Consider the following 18,054-nt stretch of genomic DNA (forward strand, 5'->3'; position numbering starts at 1 on the left):
GGGTTTGAACTGCCAGCCTTCTGGTTAGCAGTCAAGTGCCTTAGGCACTACGCTACTAGAGCTCCCTGCCATATATTAGAGCCTCTAAATTTGCCCCTAGTTTTTCCTTGAGGAACTCTATAGTTTTAGGTTTCACATTTAAGTCTTTGATCCATATATATGGTGTGAGGTACAGATCTTGTTTCATTTTTCTGCAAATGGATATTCAGGTTTGCCAGCTCCATTTATTAAACAAACATTCTCTTCCCTATTTAATGGATTTCTACCCTTTGTCAAAAATCAGTTGTCCATTGGTCAATGTACCTATTTCTAGGTTCTCAATTATATTCCATTGGCATATGTGTCTGTCATTATACCAGTACCAGTGAGTTTTGACTACTGTGGCTGTATAGTAGGTTTTGAGATCCAACTGTGTGAGACCTCCTACTTTATTCTTCTTCTTCAGTATTGCTTTGCTTGTCCAAGGTCTCTTATGAACAACATGTTATTATTTCCTTTCTTGGTGGTGTTTAGTATTTGCTGAATATTTGTGCTTGCCTTCTTTTTTATTGTGATGTGAAGGTTTATTATTTTTCTTTGAGGTTACCCTGTGATTTATAATTTTCTCCTCTAGATTAGAACAGTTCATTCTATCTTGCAACTGCTTGACTTCCTTACCATTTAGAAGTTCTGTAACTACACAGTATTTTCCCTGTTTTTGGTTTGTAGTTGTTCTCACTTGCCAATTGATGTCTCTGGTTCTCTGTTTAGAGTCTTGTAAGCTTATTTTACTTTGGATATGTCCATAGCTGTGGTTTCTGGGTTATGTCATCTTGTGTATTAATGGTCAGTTGTTATTTGCGTTTTTGGTTCTCTGTTCAAAAGACTCCCTTTAGTATCTATTGTAATATTGGTCTGGTTTTAACAAAGTCCCTTAGTTTCTGCTTATCTGGAAATCTCCTAATTTCACCACTGTATTTGAGGGACAGTTTTGCCGGGTGTATAATTCTTGGTTGAAAATTTTTCTCTTTCAGAGTTTTATGTATACCTTCCCATTGCCTTCTCGCTTGCAGGGTTTCAGCTGGGAAATCAGAGCTTATTCTTACTGGTTGTCCTTTGTAAGTAACCTTTTGTTTTTCCTGTGCTGCTTTCAGGATTCTTTCCTTATCTTTGGTTTTGGTGAGTTTGATGATGATGTATGTGTCTTTGTGATTTTCTTTTGGGGTCTGTCCTGTTTGGGTTTTGTTGATATATTTTTTGTGGATATATTCTTATCTTTCATTATATGAGGGAAGTTCTTCTCCAACAAATCTTGAATAATTTTCTCAGTGGTTTTATTTTTCTCTTCCTGTTTTGGAAGTCCAGTGACACGTAGGTTATTCCTTTTTATGGTATCCCACACACACCTTAGGCTTTCTTCTTTTTGTTTTGTTTTTTTTCTGATTGATCCCTTTCCAAAGAAGTATTCAGGTATTTGTCTTCAGTCTTAATAATTCTGTCTTCCATTTTATCATTTCTACTCCTTTGCCCTTCCAATGTGTTATCTAATTCTGACAATTGAGTATTAATCTTCTGGATTTCTATCTGTAGATTTAGAATCATTTCTAATTTTTCATTTATTTTGTCATTTCGTTCTTGTATTTGTTTTTAAAATTTTCCTAGGGTTTTGTCTGTGTTTTCCTTGGTCTGTCTCTCAATCCTTTAAGGTACCTAAATATATTCTTTATAAATATAAATTCTTTAGAATTTGTTATCAGAGAGTTCCAATGCTGGTCCTTCTCAGGGATATCTGCTGGGTCTGTATCCTGATCTCTTGTTTCTACCATTTTATCTTACTTCTTTGTGTGGACTGTGATGGTCTTTTGTCTCTGAGACATCGTGGCATTGTTGTATTTAGATCTTTGTTAACTGTTTGTGAAGAGCAGCGAAGGGTGAGTCAGGCTCTTCTTGGTGGTTGTTTATCGCTGGTCTGTTGGTGGATAAGGAAGTGGTGGTTCTCAGTCATTAAGTGAAGCTGCAGTAGGTGTGGGTATAGTTGTGTTGTATGGGGCCTGTTGCCATCTTCCACTTAGTTAAACAAAAATAACAATTGAATAACTATCAAAAAAGTGAAAGCAAATGGACAGAAAATATACTATGTAATCACACAGGAACAGTAACCAAAAAAAAGCAGAAGGGAAAAAATAAAAACAAACAAACAAAAAACAGTATCTGGGGAGAGGGCAATAAGAGAAAAAAGGTAGAGAAGGAGAATAATGAAGAAAGAAATGGAAAACACGCAAAAAGAAAAATAAGGGATGGGGTTAAACTCGAGAAAGAAAAAAAAAATTGTAACCAGGAACAAGGAAAAGAAAAAAACCTGATAACTAGAACCTGGGAGGGGAAGAATAGAGAATAGTAAAAAGAACAAAAGAAGTGATAATAATAGTAGTTTTAAAACACAAAAACAAACAAACTATAAAAGAGAAAAATGAAAAGTTAATTGGGACAGGGTGGGGTAGGGCACCTAGGCTCCGTCTGAGCACACAAACTGGGATGGAATTCCTGCCAGCCAGGGAAGTGGGTGGGAGTGGGGGATTGCTGCACCTCTGTTCACCAAGAGGGTGTGGACTGTAACAGTAATAAGGGAAATGTTGCACCTTTCCAGTCATCTGGGTCTGCAATGCCTTTGGGGTTCCTGGCAAGTGGGGCCTGTTCTTAATTGCTGGGATCTGGGAGAACGTTGTCACTTTAAATATCCAAAATGGTCAAGTCACTTGCAAATATTCAAAATGGCTGTGTCCTCTTGTCAGAGAAAAGTCCACCCCTCAGCCCGCCTTCCTCTTCGCTGCTTCCTGTTTTATTCCCCAGCCAGCAGAGCAGTCCTCTGTGCAGTCCCTGGCTGGAAGGGCCGATTTTTAGGTTAATTCTTAGGTCCTACCACCGCTTGGCAATATCCAAGCTGTCTGTGCCCTCAGGATCGCTGCCAGACTTCAGGTCTGTATGTCTCCTTTTTTGTTGTTTTCACGCAAATTGTTCTGCTACTTTGAGTTTAGTCCACTTCTGTATCCTTCGCTTCAAGGCTCAGGGGTCCAGGATTATCTTTTGTATCTGTGTTAATTGGTTTCCCTTTCTTTGTTGAAGAGGGTCTGTGCAGTCTTTCTGTCTATTCCACCATCTTACCAGACCTCTGGTATTTCTCTTACAACTTTTTAAGGAAGCACCATACTGTTTTCCACAGTGGTTATACCATTTTATAGTTCTACCAGCAGTGTATGAAAGGTCCATTCTCTCCACACCCTCACCAACATTTGTTGTTTTCTGCCTTGTTAACTTTATTGTTGGGGTGAAATGATATCTCATTGTTTTGATTTACATCCCTCTAATGGCTAACAATTTGTGATCACTTTTTCAAAATGTGTCATTTTACCACCTGAATGTCGTCTTTGATGAAGTGACTGTTATGCCCTCTGCCATTTTTTTAATTGGATTGTTTGTGTTTATGATGTTGAGGTGTTGGAGATTTCTATAAATTTTAGAGATAAGTCCCTAGTTACGTATATGATTGCTAAATATTTTTTTTCCCCAGTCTGTAGATTCTCTGTTTACTCTTTTGGAGAAGACTTTTGATGCATGTAAGAGTTTATTTTTTTGAAGGTCCCAATCATCTAGTTCATCTTCTGCTGTTGGTGCATTTTTAGTTTCGTTTGATAGTCTACTTATGCCATGTATTAGGATTTGTTAGTTTGCATCTATCTTTTCTTTGGTGGCCTTTGTCGGTTTTAGGTTTCACATTTATGTCTCTAATCTATCTTGAATTATTTTTTTGTGTATTGTGTGCAGTATAGATGTTGTTTCATTTTTCTGCAAATGAATGTCCTGCACCATCTGTTAAAGAGACTGTCTCTTCCTCATTTAATGGCCTTTGGCTCTTTCAAAGATCAGCTGTCCATAGGTGGATGGATAGAAACCCAACTGATTTTTATTTGTTGACCTTGTATATCCTGCAATTTTGCTAAATTTCTCTATAAGCTGTTAAATTTTCTTGTGGGTTCTTTGGTATTTTTTATATATAAGACCATATTATCTGCATATAGAGATAATTTTACTTGTTTTCCAATCTGGGTAGCACGATGGCCTTTGGAGTTAATTTAGACCAGAAGTCAGATACTTTATCTGCAATTCTTCAGCTATGTGACTTCAGGCAAGCTGCTCAGCTGTCAGATGGGGATGAAACTATATGTTGTTGATTTCTAAGACTCTTCAGTTTAATAACATGGTGAGAGGACATGAGGGAAATATCTCCTCATCAAATTATTCATCACTTGTACCCCATTGTAAGATGTTTCCTAGTTACAGAAATATTAATGTGATTTCTTAAAAAAGTGCATCTTTGAAGCAAAGCAATATGGTAATACCTGTCTCAGGGATGTTGGAAAGATTAATAAGATAATATATGTTAAGTGCCTAAGTTAGTATTCAGTGAATTGTAGCTATTATTAACAACTGAAAGGACATGAAGAATAATTTGATTGGGAAGACCTGAAGAAGGAATTTAAAACAAGGTCATAATGTGATCAGGATCTGAAATAGAATTAGAATGGGAAGAGAAAAAGAACAAGAGATAATTCAAGTGGTGTTATGGAGATAGATAAATATTTGTGTGAGGAGAAAGTTTCACCTCTTTTAGAGGCACAATTGTCATTCCTTTAGTGATAACTTCATGGTATATTTGTTGTAGTGTGAGCAGAGGGAATATGGTCCTGTGGGATAACTTGACTCCTGTGTCGTCTTCTGGGCAAAATACAGTATTTGTGGGTGACTGCTTTGAACTTGTTATTGAATAAGCTTCTAATCAGAATAAAATAAAGTACTGGCTAACTCATAGGTTAAAAAAAAAGTGTATTGTGTTTTTGTTTGATTGAGAGGGATAGAGGGTGGGTGGCTAAGGACTTGTCATTAGCTTCTTAGTTTAGTTGCCTGGCCAGGAAATCCACTGCCTACATTCAAACATCTTATGTTTTGATTAGAGTGGTACTGAATTTTTTAGCTCTTCTTTCTTTCTTTTTCTTTGTTTTACCCCAGGTCCAGCAAGACTATGAATCTCTGTTCCAAATGCTTTGCTGGTAAGTGCAGAAAAGGGTTATTTGTTTATTTGTTTTTATTTTTCCTCTTTTGATTATTTATTTATTTATTTACTTAGTATCTTTTAATGTTTGCGATTTGTCAAATAGTGTAGGTTTTTTTTTTTAATGACAGGTAAGTTTGATTTTTATCTGACTTCTAACAATATTTTTATCATGTCAAATGAATGTATTCTGCTTTTCTTAACTCTGCATAGCTTTAGTTACAGAACGAAGAAATGCTTCCTGTTGAGGGTTAGTGTAACCTTATAGTAGATATAAAAGTAGTGGGAAACAAAATGTGTATTAGATTGTTTGCTCTTTTCCACACAGGGGCCCTTGTTGTACAATAAAGTGTGGCTTTGGGAAAAGGCCAGACACCTTTGAGTAAGATGACACATCATGTACTCATAAGGAAGTGTATTCTGTCCCTAAATGAAGTCAGAGCTCACCCATTATATTTGTGTTTCTTTAGACTCGTTACAGTTTTGTGTTCTATGGTTATAACTATTCATGGTTTCTTTGGTGTTGTATGTTCATTTGCTTTTTATACAGCTTTGCCTTTTTTGGTATTAAAAGTATTAAGAAGATACCTTCAAGTTTGTAAAGAAAATACTGTCTTCTTGTCCTCTTTATCTTTACCTGTTTGCCATAACTTCCCTAAGTGCAGTTGCATGGAATGGTTGGTAATATCCTGCTAGTATACTGAAGAAGCATTTTATGTACTTTTGGAAATTCAAAAGAAAAGACATCATTGAGCTTTAAAGATGCATTTGTGGATTTCACCTCACTGTGAAGATAGGGAGAGTATATAGTAAATACATTACTATAGAAGAAACATGAAATGTGCAAGACAGTATGAAGAATACTTTAGCCAAAGCCACTGTCATTTCAAATGCACTTTTAGAGTATATTTTAAAAAAGGGAAAATCACTTTAAAAATCTCTTTTATTAACCATTAAGGTAAAGAAATTTTTCAGGATCTCTTTTCAGAATAAATCTAAGTGGTAGAAAAGTAAGTTTGTTATAGGCTTTTATATAAAATAAATTACATGAAAAAAAAAACATGTTTAAAGTCTTGTTCATGTGGTAGTACCTAAGGTACTTGACTGCTAACCACAAGGCTGTGGTTCAAACCTGCCAGCCACTCTTGGGAAGGAAGATTGGGCAATCTACTTCTGTAGTGATACCACATCAGAAAACCAAAGAAGGGGTCGCTATGAATTGGATCCAACTTGATGGCAGTAAGGTCCCCCCCCCCCAATATAGTAAGGTACAGGGTTAGGAAATGAGGGTGCTAATTTACGGTTTACTTTGATATGGTTTTGCCTCTCTGATAAAATATTCTGCTAAATGCTGAGCATATTCCTTCCTCTAATAGCCACTATCAGTTCAAATTTTTTTCCCTTTTCTCCATAAAAGATTCCTGGGGTTTTGAGATAAGAGGAAAGGATTAAAAATGGGTAGAGTTACTTTAAAAAAAAATCGGAAATGTTAGTTGTTGTTAAATACATTACCAAATAATAGTGTTTCTATAGAATGTTAGGGTAAGACATGCCTGTGTTATCCATTCGCATGTGTATAGAACACTGTCAAGGATTTCATTTTACTTGGATCTGCAATCAGTGCTTATAGAAAGAGCAGTCAGGAAATCAAAAGACACATTGCATTGTGCAAGTCTGCTGCAAAAGACCTCTTGAAAGTATTGAAAGGCAAAGATTCACTTTGAGGTGCTCCTGATCCAAGCCATGGTATTTTCGATCACCTCACATGTATGGGAAAGCTGGACAGTGAATAAGTAATACCGAAGAAGAATCGATGCATTTGAATTTTGGTGTTGGTGAAGAATATGTAATATACAGTGGACTGCTAGAAGAAAGAACAAATCTTTCTTGCAAGAAGTTCAGCCAGAATGCTCCTTAGAAGTGAGAATAGTAGACTTGTTTCACATACTTTGGATGTGTTATCAGAAGGAATTGGTCTCTGGAGGAGGAAATCATGCTTGGTAAAATGGAGGGTCAGCATAAAAGAGGAAGATCCTCTGTGAGATGGTTTGACATATTGGCTGCAACAGTGGGCTCAAACATAGCAACGATTGTGAGAATGATGCAGAACTATACAGTGTTTCATGCTATAGTATATAGTGTCACTATGAGTCAGAACCTACTAAACAGCACCTAACAACAGCAGAAGAGTGTCCTACTTTGGTTGATTTTATTTGCTATTTTTTTTTGATAACTCTCTTCTGAGGGCTTTGATTTGGCCTCTGTTCCCTTTAAATGCTGGAACCATTTAAGGCCACTGGAGTTTTCGTCACAAGTGTGTAGTGTGCTTCTTTCTTAGCATTAACATGCCTTTTACCTGAAGACTTTAAAGGGAGTGCTCTGGGGGAGCACTGGAAAGTGATTGACCCTATATTATGATTTTCTCCATGCCCCTATTGAGGAAGAATGCATTTAAAGTGCTCTTTTGGGTTCTCATTTGAAGTTATAACTTACTCTAAAAAGAATAAGCAAGAATTAATTTTACCATAGTATTTTATCCTCATTCTTACATTTGTTAGTTTTCTTCTATTTCTGTTGATTCACCTTTTACATGTTCTGTTTTCATTCCTGCAATCACAGTCCTCTACATTTGTTTAGAAATTTGGCTATATCTCAAGAATAAGATTAATAGATTCTCCCACCTTTGGGTTGATAATTTACCCCTCTTAGTTCAAACTGTTAATTATATTATTGCTAAAGAAAAGATTTAAGAGATTGCAGTTTAATTGGAAGTTATGGAACGTATATCCAGACTGTTGAAAATGGTAGCACTCTGGAATGTTTATTATCAATTGATTTTGACACAGATCTTTTCAGTTAAAAGCTAGTCTGAGAATCTCTATTGGCCCAGTTTTAGCTTTTTTTTCTCTGTTTGATAGTATTCTACTCATAACTATTCTTTTTTTTTCTTGAAACGTTTTGTGTATGACTTTACTAAAGGACTCGTCAGTGTCTTGAAATAGAAAGCAACAAAATTTAATGACATGGTGTTTATAGTTTTGTTATAGCAAATAAACATTTATTGGTTGAAACACTACATTCTAATGCAGTTTTTCAGACTGTGAGTGTTGTGACTCATTAGTGGGTAGAAAAATCAATTTAATGGGTCATGATCAGCACTTAAAAAAGTTGAGTTGAATAGAAAATATCAGTGCATTGCAAATAGTAGCAGTAAGCATTGTTTTGTGAAATCTTTGGGTTACAAATATAAATGAAAATAATGTTACTGGATAGCTATGTAAATATTTATATATTACTTTGGAAGATTGTTAAAGAGGTTTCAAAACCACTGCATTATTACAGATGTATGACTTTAGAAAACCATTGAATTTTATGAGATCACATTTTGTGTGTGTGTGTGTGTGTGTGAAGTAGACTGTATTTTTTTTCTGAGTTAACTGAATTTCTTGGAATCTTTGTTCCTTTGAACTCTTGACTAGCTTGGATTACATGATTTTTCTCTGTGAAGCCATGAACTAAACCTGATTGCCTGTTGCTGTGTTAAACTATATATGAAAAGTCAAGCAAAATAATCCAGAGGGTATCCTACCTCTTAACAAAGGTAGAAATAATATTGGTTATGGTAATATTTTCTGCTTGAATATAAACTGAATTAATGAATTTGGGAGTTTTAGATATTAACTAGCGTTTGATATTTGGGGACCAAACTGAAACCAAACTCATGACCATCTAGTCAGTTTTGACTTATAGCAACCCCCATTGTGTTTCCAAGGCTTTAAATCTTTATGGGCGCAGACTGTGCCATCTTTTTCCCATGGAGCAACAGGTGGGTTCAAACCACCAATCTCTTGGTTAGCAGCCAAATGCTTTAACCACTACACCTCACTCTCTGCCATCACATCAATTCTGACTCATAGCAACCTCCATTGAGTTTCCAATGTTGTAAATCTTTACGGATAGATTGCCTCATCATCCTCCAGTGGAGCAGCTGGTGGGTTTGAACCACTGACCTTCTGGTGAGCAGCCAAATGCCTTACCCACTGCTCTTATCAGAGCTCCTGATATTTAGGGACAGTAAGTACCAAATTCATTGTCACCTCCTATACTGCTATAGTGAAGCCCAACTATCACTGAAAAAGTGTTCTTCACAGAGTAGTGTTGCTGACTTCTTAAATAAGAAGTGTGGATGACAGACAGGAACCCCAAATGGGGTGATGACAATTGGGGAGGCAGAAGAAATTTTAATAGAATTTACTGAAGTACTTTCTCTAGCACTGTGCCATCATCACTACCATCCACAAACCCTTAGAAATGCTTGCTGTGGCGGACACAAGAGTATGCTGGCTGGGAAGCAGCTATAATCTATATATAAACATTTTTATACTTTGTGAGGGAATGAACCTGTAGTTATGTCCTAAGTGGTGGAGATTTTCTGAGAAGCAGTGGTGACAGATGCTTTTAAGAAGGCAAACCTAGTATGTGCTCAGTGTGCAAAGAACCAGTGGGATCTATGGACTTTTAGACATCTGTATGTATTTAATTTTTAATAATTTTCAATATTTAAAAAAACTGGCACTAATATGTCTATTATTTATAGATTGAGATAAAAGTACTTCATTGAGAAATCAAAGTAAGGAATTTATTTTAAACTCTAGACATAATTTAAACATATTGTTCAATTTAAGAATAACTTTTAAGAAACTCGATTATGCTGTGATTTATGTAAAAGTGGACAAATAAGAGAGAGGTGATTATTCACGGAGCCAGAAGCTTTCTTTTATTCTTTATGGAATATTTCCTTAAAAAAGGAATACTTCTAATGCATTACTGTGTAGATTTACAGGAAGGGATAAGGCTAGAAGAACTAAAGTGTAAGGGATCTTTTGACAGCTAAAGGCTAATTTAAAATGTAGGCAAAGCATCAGAGTAAATGAAATGGCTCCATTTAATTAGTTTTAGTGTAATTCTCCAAACATTTATATATTATTTATTACATAATATGTATTTCTTAGTGGGAAGAGAGTTAAGGAACCTTACCTTTGTTTCAAGATTAGTTAATGCTTTTATTGAAGAATATTGCAATAAATAAAATGACACATCACATAGAGAGCATATCGTAATATCCTAGATGCAGCCATATATTTATTTTTGTGGAAATCTGTTTTGAGGTACTTGTTTAAATGATCAACCCTAGCTAGACACTGGGGTTCTGATACTTAATTTTGGAGAAAATGCTAAGTTACCTTATAAATAATATATCTTTGGTATTAGCTTTTGTCAGATCCTGGGGTCTGTATAGGAATTTATTTTCACTGTTAGTAGTTCTTGATATTGTCATACAGTTACAATTTTAAATTGAAAATGGACTTTGGGGAGGGCTTAAGGAATGATTTAGCCAGTATTATGGCAGGGTTCTTCTATTTTCCCCATGGCTACATACTTTGTATCCCAATCTGAAAATTACCAACCTGATCATTTGCTGCCAAATGTCTGCCTAAATTGGAAATCATTATTGAATAGCAAAGTTCCATAACTTATGCTCTTAACATGCCATTAGTTGGGGATTTTTTTTTTTTTTTTCGTTTTTAAAAATAACATGGAAGACTGTAAAGCAGTATGTGTAGAGTGTCCCACTTTTAATCAGCCTACTTTTTAGTGTCCACCATTCACCTGTCAGTTTGTCGCATTGTAGTGGCATGCATTTTGCGCTAAGGCTGCAGGCTATGCCACTGGTATTTCAAATACCAGCAGGGTCACACATGGTGGACAGGTTTCATCAGAGCTTCCAGACTGAGACAGATTCAGAAGAAGGAAGGGGCCATCCATTTCTCAAAGAATTGGCCAGTGAAAACCTTATGAATAGCAGTGAAACACTGTCTGATATATTAGTGGAAAACATTATGAATAGCCCTGAAACATTGTCAACAATGGGCTCAGGTATAGCAACTATTGTGAGGCTGGCACAGAACCGGGCATTCTATTGTCGATATGAGTCAGAGCCAACTTGATGGCACCTAGCAACAACAACAACAACACTTTTAATGTATAGTGTTGACTTGGAGAAAGAAAAAAAAGATATATGAAAAATTTAATTTTGGTACTCTTAGGGTGGAGGAATTTTCATTAATTTTTTTTTTTTGTATTTTCAGAGTTAGATACCAGTATCTTGTAAAAATTGTAAATTTTTACAAAGTAAAGTGTATTCTGCTAATGTCTGACAGAATCTAAAAGTATTTAGTTTCTTTCAGAATATGCAAAATAAAATTTATTATAACTTGCAGCATGTTGTTGTTAGGTTTCATCGAATCAGTTGCAACTCATAGTGACTCTGTGTCCAACAGAATGAAACACTGCCTGGTCCTGCACCATTTTCAAAATCATTTCCATGCTTGAGCCCAGCATAATGGCCACTGTGTTAAACTGTGACCTTGAGGATCTTCCCTCTTTTCCGCTGACCCTCTACCTTAATCAAGCGTGATAACTGGCCCCTTCTGATGACATGACCAAAGTGTGATAAAAAAAGTCTGGCCATTTTTGCTAGGACCATTCTGGTTGTACTTCCTCCAACACTAATTTGCTTATTCTTCCACTAGTCCACTTTACATTTAGTATTTTTGCCAACACTACAACTCAAATGCATCGGTTCATCTGTGGTCATCTTTATTCATTGTACAGCTCTCACATGCATATAAGGCTATTGAGAATACTGTGGCTTGGAACAGGTATACCTTAGTCTTCAAAGTGACACCTTTGCTCTTTAACACTTTAAAGAAGTCTTTTTCAGTAGATTTGTCCAATGCAGTACGTTGTTCGATTTCTTGACTGCTCCTTCCATAGGCATTGATTGTGGATCCAAGTAAAATGAAATCCTTGAAAACTTAAATCTTTTCTCCATTTATCATTATGTTGCTATTAGTCCACTAGTGAGGGTTTTTGTTGTGTTTATGTTGAGGTGCAAAGTTTGCTGAAGCATAGGGAATCTAAATGTTAACATCCAGAGTAAGTCGTTGGGTAAAATGGTAGTTAAACCAGAATTTTTTTTTTTTTTTTTTTTGGGGAAGCAGTGAGTTTTGTAGTAATTTTCAGAACAATATAACAAGTTCCCATTTCAGAGCAAGTAAACTAAAATATCTCCTAATGAACCTACAACTCTTAATGGGTTGGAGTTAAACTCTCATCTTTTTTCTGCTTCTTTCCCTCTTAGAATGTCAGAGTAGAAGTGGCCTGATAACAGTCCTTTTTAACAGAAGAGTTGTAGGTTACTGCTGAATATGAGGATCTGCAGTAAGAAGCACAGAGTAAACCTGAACAATTTTAAGTTCTTCTTGTTTCGAATATATTTTTTAGAAATTATGAAGACCCTGTACCCATCACTAAAATAGTTTAAACAACATGTCCACTCCAGTGAGCCATTTTAATTTTGTGAGGTTTTGGTAGATGGTAGAATTCTGTAAGCTTTTTATACCTTGATTTTTCTAATCGCCTTTTCTCAAAAGAAAGGCAATTGCTGCTTTTAAAACGAAGTATTTGAATAAGGTATTTTAGTCTTTGTGATTTTGTTATCTTGATTACTGTTGTGTATGTTTTGATTTTTTTTAAGGGTGAAAACATAAGAAAGATCTTAAGTATTGCACACATGTTTGTTTGTTAAAAGAGTTCATCTCATAGGCTCGCTCTTTAACTATTACATGTCTGTTGGTGGCTGTCTGTTGGTGGCTGTCTGTCTAATGGATGGGTGTCTGAAATTCAGAATATTATAGAGAATAATAGAATAAATATCCATGTACCCACCCAGAATTACCAAATGCTAATGTTTGTCTTGTGTGTGTGTGTGTGTGTGTGTGAGCTTTATAACATCACAAAGGGAAATCAGATTTTACAGACTTTTCTTTTACCTTAGTCATCCTCTTTCCATCTCAGGTACAACCACTGTTCTTACTCAGGCATTTTCACTTTGTATTATGATGGGTAAGGAGATAAACGATATAACTTCTGTTTTTAAAATGTATAAGTGGTATGTTGCACTTTTCATTCTGCAATTTTGAATTTTTTGCAGTTCTTGAATTTTTTGTTTGATAATGCTTTTAGAAACCAATTGTATTGACATGTGTTGCTCTAATTGATTTTAACTGTTACAGTATTCCATGAAATTAATGTCCAGATTTACCTGGGATGTTCCAGCTTATGATTGTTACGACAGTGAATTAATTAAAAGTGTCCCTTTCTGTGCCTCAAAGTGTAAGTGTTAAGTGTCCTAGTTTGGTTGATAGATTAATTGATCATCCTTATTATAATATACTCCTATTTATTTTTAAATAAATAGGAGTATTTATCCATCCATCCCCTGTTGATGGATGTTTAAGCTGTTTTCAACTACTGTTTTTATAGCATGGTAACAATCCATGTTTTCTCTTACTTATTTTAAAACTTTTCAATATGGTAAAGTTTCTGTGTGATAAACTCTGTTCTTTTGGTGTAGTCTGCTTGCTTTCAAATGAAGCAAGACTGTGGTAGCAGATCCTTAACTAATAATTAGCCATGCTGGACTCTGATAACTTTTTCTGACCTCTTAGTCTATAGCAGTTTGATGTCTTATTAATAAGTGTTCTTAAATTATGTGGTTAATTATTATGCTAGACAAGATAAATGAAGGGTGTGTTGAAGATGATATTGTTATGGAAATGATTTCAAAGGTAATTGTTGCATATCTAATAAGAAACAAAATGTTTATTGCTATAAGAAGCAGAAAGGTAGCTTCTTCTAGCCCTTAAATAGAAAAATTGTGACCATGTATCAGAATATTAGGTGAAGTAGAGGGAATTTAATAGTCAGTGGGTTCTTTAAAAGGATCTCTAGTGATGCAGTGATTAAGGCATTTGGCTGCTAAGCAGAAGGTCAGTGGTTCAAAACTACCTGATCTATGGAGGAAAGATGAGGCAGTCTACTTTTACAAAGATTCACAGCCTTGGAAACCCTGTGAGGGTCGTTGTGAATCAGAATTGACTCGATGGTCGTGCATTTGGTTTTTGGTGTGGGTTCTTTAAAATAATTTGGCTCTTTCTATCCACAATTTGGTCTATAGCTGTGGTCTCCAGAGTGGTACACAGGCTCATCCATTAGGGCATAGAGAGAAAGTGTTAAATTTTCCATTTTATTTTGATCATCCTTCAAACTTTTTGTTGATTTTTATTAATGCGTATAATCTTATTGGTTTCTGTATTAGTTTTCCAGGGCTGCTGTAACAAATGACCACAAACTCGTTGACTTAAAACAAGTTTATTCTCACATTTCTGGAGGCCAGAAGTCCAAAATGAAGTTGTCAGCAGTATTAATAACCTTCTGAAGGCTCTGAGAGAGAATTCATTCCCTGCCTCTCTCCCTGCTTCTGCTGGTTAGTGGCTGGCAATTCTTGATGATCCTTGGCTTGAAGACACATTACTTTAATCTCTGCCTCCAACTTCACTTGATCTCCTTTCTTGTGTGTCTTTGCCTTCTCCTCTTTTTTTGTTTATTGTGCTACAGTGATTTACTTAATATGGCTTCTCTGGCCATGACCTTTTTGATTCTCACCAGATGATTGGGTGGGACTATGCAAATGCGAGGTGCTTGTGGTCCACTAAAGGAATTGGATAGGTTGCTAATGATGTAAATAAGGCATATGGCACCCTTGTGGGGGTGGGACTGTGCAAATAAAGTGTATCCCCCTAATATGGGGATTGGTCAGTTTTGGCATCTTGTTAGGCTTAAAATGTGCCATTCCAGAGGTGGAAAGGGGGATCTTGGTACCATCAAAAAAGAAGAGACAGGAGTGGCACATATCCTTTGGACCTGGAGAAGGGTATCTTGCTTGGTAAGGTGGAGGGTCAGTGAAAATGGGGAAGGCCTTCAGCAAGATGTATTGACACAGCGGCTGCAATGATGGGCTCACGTATAGCAAGGATTGTGAGAATGGCGCATGACTGGGCAATATTTTGGTCTCTTGTAGGGTCACTGTGGGTCGGAGCTGACTTGTCAGCACCTAGTGAAGCAACTTTCAGTCCACTGTGGTTCACCTTCTCCCTCCCTGCTCCACCCCTGCCATTCACATACTTCCTAAGTAAAAATATATTCACCTCACCATAACATTCCTAAAAGTCTTAACTCATTTGGCATCACTTCTAAGTCTAAAATGTCATCTAAATACTACCTTGTAAAAAGTCCCAAATCCTATCATGTAAATTATTTCAGTCATCCCAGTGCAATCAGATGTATTGCATTGGGAACATTTGCTGCAAAAGACCTCTTTGAAGTGTTGAAGAGCAGAGATGTCTTTTTGAAGACTAAGGTGCCTGAGCCATGGTATTTTCAGTCATCTCATATGTATGTGAAAGCTGGATAGTGAATAAGGAAGACTGAAGAAGAGTTGATACTCTTGAATTATGGTGTTGGCAAAGAATAGTTAGAATACCATGGACTGTCAGAAGAATGAACAAATCTGTCCTGGAAGAATTGCAGCTGGAATGCTGATCCTTGGAAGCAAGAATGGCTAGACTTCATCTCACCTACTTTGGTCATGTTGTCAGAAGGGACCATTCTCATTTGGATTCCAGGGACCTAATAATAGGCTCTGTTTGCCAAGGACAGCAGGGACATACACAAGGCTGACAAAGGGAAAGGTGATAGGTGGTAAGTGTTGAGTGCTGCCAAACAGAGAATAGAGGAGCACACCACAGTACCCTGCTTACATAGGTAACATACACACAAAACAAAATGAAACTGCGTGCAGAGTCAGGGAAAAAGGGGAAGTCCCTCTATGAGATGGATGGACACAGTGACTGCAACAGTGGGCTCAAGTGTAGCAGGGATTGTGAGGCTGGCACAGGACTGGGCAGTGAGTGTTTCATTCTGTTGTGCATGGGGTCGTTATGAGTCAGAGCTGACTGGATGGTACCTAAGAACAGTAACAGCATAGGTAAGACCCTGGGTATGATCCATCCTAGGGCAAAATTCCTTTCCATCTGTGGACTTGGACAACTAGAAAACTAGTTACATGCTTTCAGAGTATGATGATGGGACTGGCATAAGAAGGACATTCCTAGTCCACAAAGGAGAAATTAGAAGGAATAAAGGGATTATCAGTTCCAAGCAAATTCAGTATTCAGCAGAGCAAATCCCCTTAGGTTTCAAGACCTGAGAATAATTTATGGCATGATACTTTGCCCTCTGGACCTTGGTGGCCCCACCAGCCTTTCTGAGTGGCATTACTGCCTTGGAGTCATTCTTCCTTTTTTCTTGAAAGGTAGCATATGTTTACAGCTAAGTGACTCTGTCAGCATGTTTACTGCCTGTAGAATACTAGAAGACCGACAGCTTTCTTTTATTTTGCCCTTTCTCTCTGTTCCTTAAGTCCAAACTAGCAGTATTTCTGCTGTTGTAACATTCTCAAAAACCTTGTTTGTCTACTGTGTGTGTCTTTGGAATCCACACCGTTAGATAAGTGGGTTCTTTACCTGTCCTTCCTGGATAATTCTGTCCTATTTCTGGCTTCTACTGAGATGGTTGTTTGTATGTGTGAATCATACACCTAATCTCTTCAGCAGAAAGTTGTCTACTTACCCCTAGATTTTCTCTTCAGAGCATTCTTTACCAACAATGAATTTCCTCATTTTTTAAAAAAATGCATTTTACTGAAATAAAATTTATGTACAGTGATGCCAGTCCCATCATCGTACTCTGGAAGCATGTGAAATACACAAACGAAAGGGACATGGGTCAATGCATTTTTTTTTTTTTTTCCCTTCCCAGTGTTCCCTCTCTTCGCCTTCCACCCCTGGCAACCAGCAGAGTTCCCTCCACATATAAACCCTTCCTTGACCCTCCACAACAATGAACTAGTACTATATTTGTTCTTCTGTGATTGACCTGTTTCACTCAGCATAGTGTCCTTCAAGTTCATCCATGTTATGCGGTGTTTTGCAGACTCTATATTATTCTTTAGTGGTGCGTAGCATTAATTATTGACAAGTATGAATGTATTACTGTCATTTTGTTATGGGCTTTTTCGTGGTGTTGATTTCTTTGTTCCATATAATTTTCTGTGCTTAGCTCATTTTCTTTATGAATCATGTTACATTCCTTTGTTGCTTCCTTTGTTGCTATTATTTTAGTATTTGCTAAATACTTGTACAGGAGCTCTGGTAGCATAGTGCCTAAGGCACTTTGACTGCTAACCAGAAGGCTGGCGGTTCAAACCCACCAGCCACTCTTCGGAAGGAAGGTTGGGCAATCCTACTTCAGTAGTGATACTGCCTCGAAAACCCAAGGAGGGGTCGCTATGAGTTGGGGCCGACTCAATGGCATATAACAACAACAACAACAAATATTTGTACTGGTCCTCTTTTTCATTTTAATGTGAAAGTTTATCATTTTCCTTTGAGGTTACCCTGTGATTTATAGTTTTCTTCCCAAGTTTAGAAAGTCCATTCTACATTGCAGTTGTCTTGACTTCTTTACCATTTAGAAGTTTTGTAACTACACAGTTTTTTCCCTCTTTGTGGTTTGTAGTTGCCCTCATTTGTCAACTGATGTCTCTAGTTCCTTGTTTACAATCTTGTAGGCTTATTTACTTTGGATACTTCTGTAACTGGGTTGGTTTCTGGGTTATGTCATCATGTGTGTTAATGGTCAGTTGTTGTTTATACCATCCCATTGTGTTCTTGCCTGCCTGGTTTCGGCTGAGAAATTCAAGCTTAATCGTTTTGGTTGCCCCTTGTAGGTAACTTTCTGTTTTTCCCATGCTGCTTTCAGGATTCTTTCTTTGTCTTTGGTTTTGGTGACTTTGATGATGATATGTCTTAGTGATTTTCTTTTGGGTCTTCCCTGTTTGGGGTTCATTGGACTTCTTGAATGGATGTATTCTCAATTTTCATCATACCAGGAAAATTCTCTTCCAACCCATCTTCGACAATTTTCTCTGTGGTTTTATTTGT

The 18,054-nt window shown here is 36.7% G+C and overlaps 1 protein-coding gene across 1 annotated transcript in view; it reads left to right on the forward strand.

Annotated features, from left to right (window-relative positions):
* Positions 1-18,054, forward strand: part of ZFAND3 (zinc finger AN1-type containing 3) — a 502,295-nt gene that overhangs the window by 164,658 nt on the left and 319,583 nt on the right. Inside the window, exon 2 of the mRNA XM_007939417.2 lies at positions 5,044-5,084. Within this exon, the coding sequence (XP_007937608.1) occupies positions 5,044-5,084 (41 nt within the window). The remainder of the gene's footprint in view (positions 1-5,043; positions 5,085-18,054) is intronic.

The sequence above is a fragment of the Orycteropus afer genome, unplaced genomic scaffold (assembly GCF_000298275.1).
Source record: "Orycteropus afer afer isolate SDZICR_OR568_19922 unplaced genomic scaffold, OryAfe1.0 scaffold00059, whole genome shotgun sequence".
NCBI lineage: Eukaryota > Metazoa > Chordata > Mammalia > Tubulidentata > Orycteropodidae > Orycteropus > Orycteropus afer.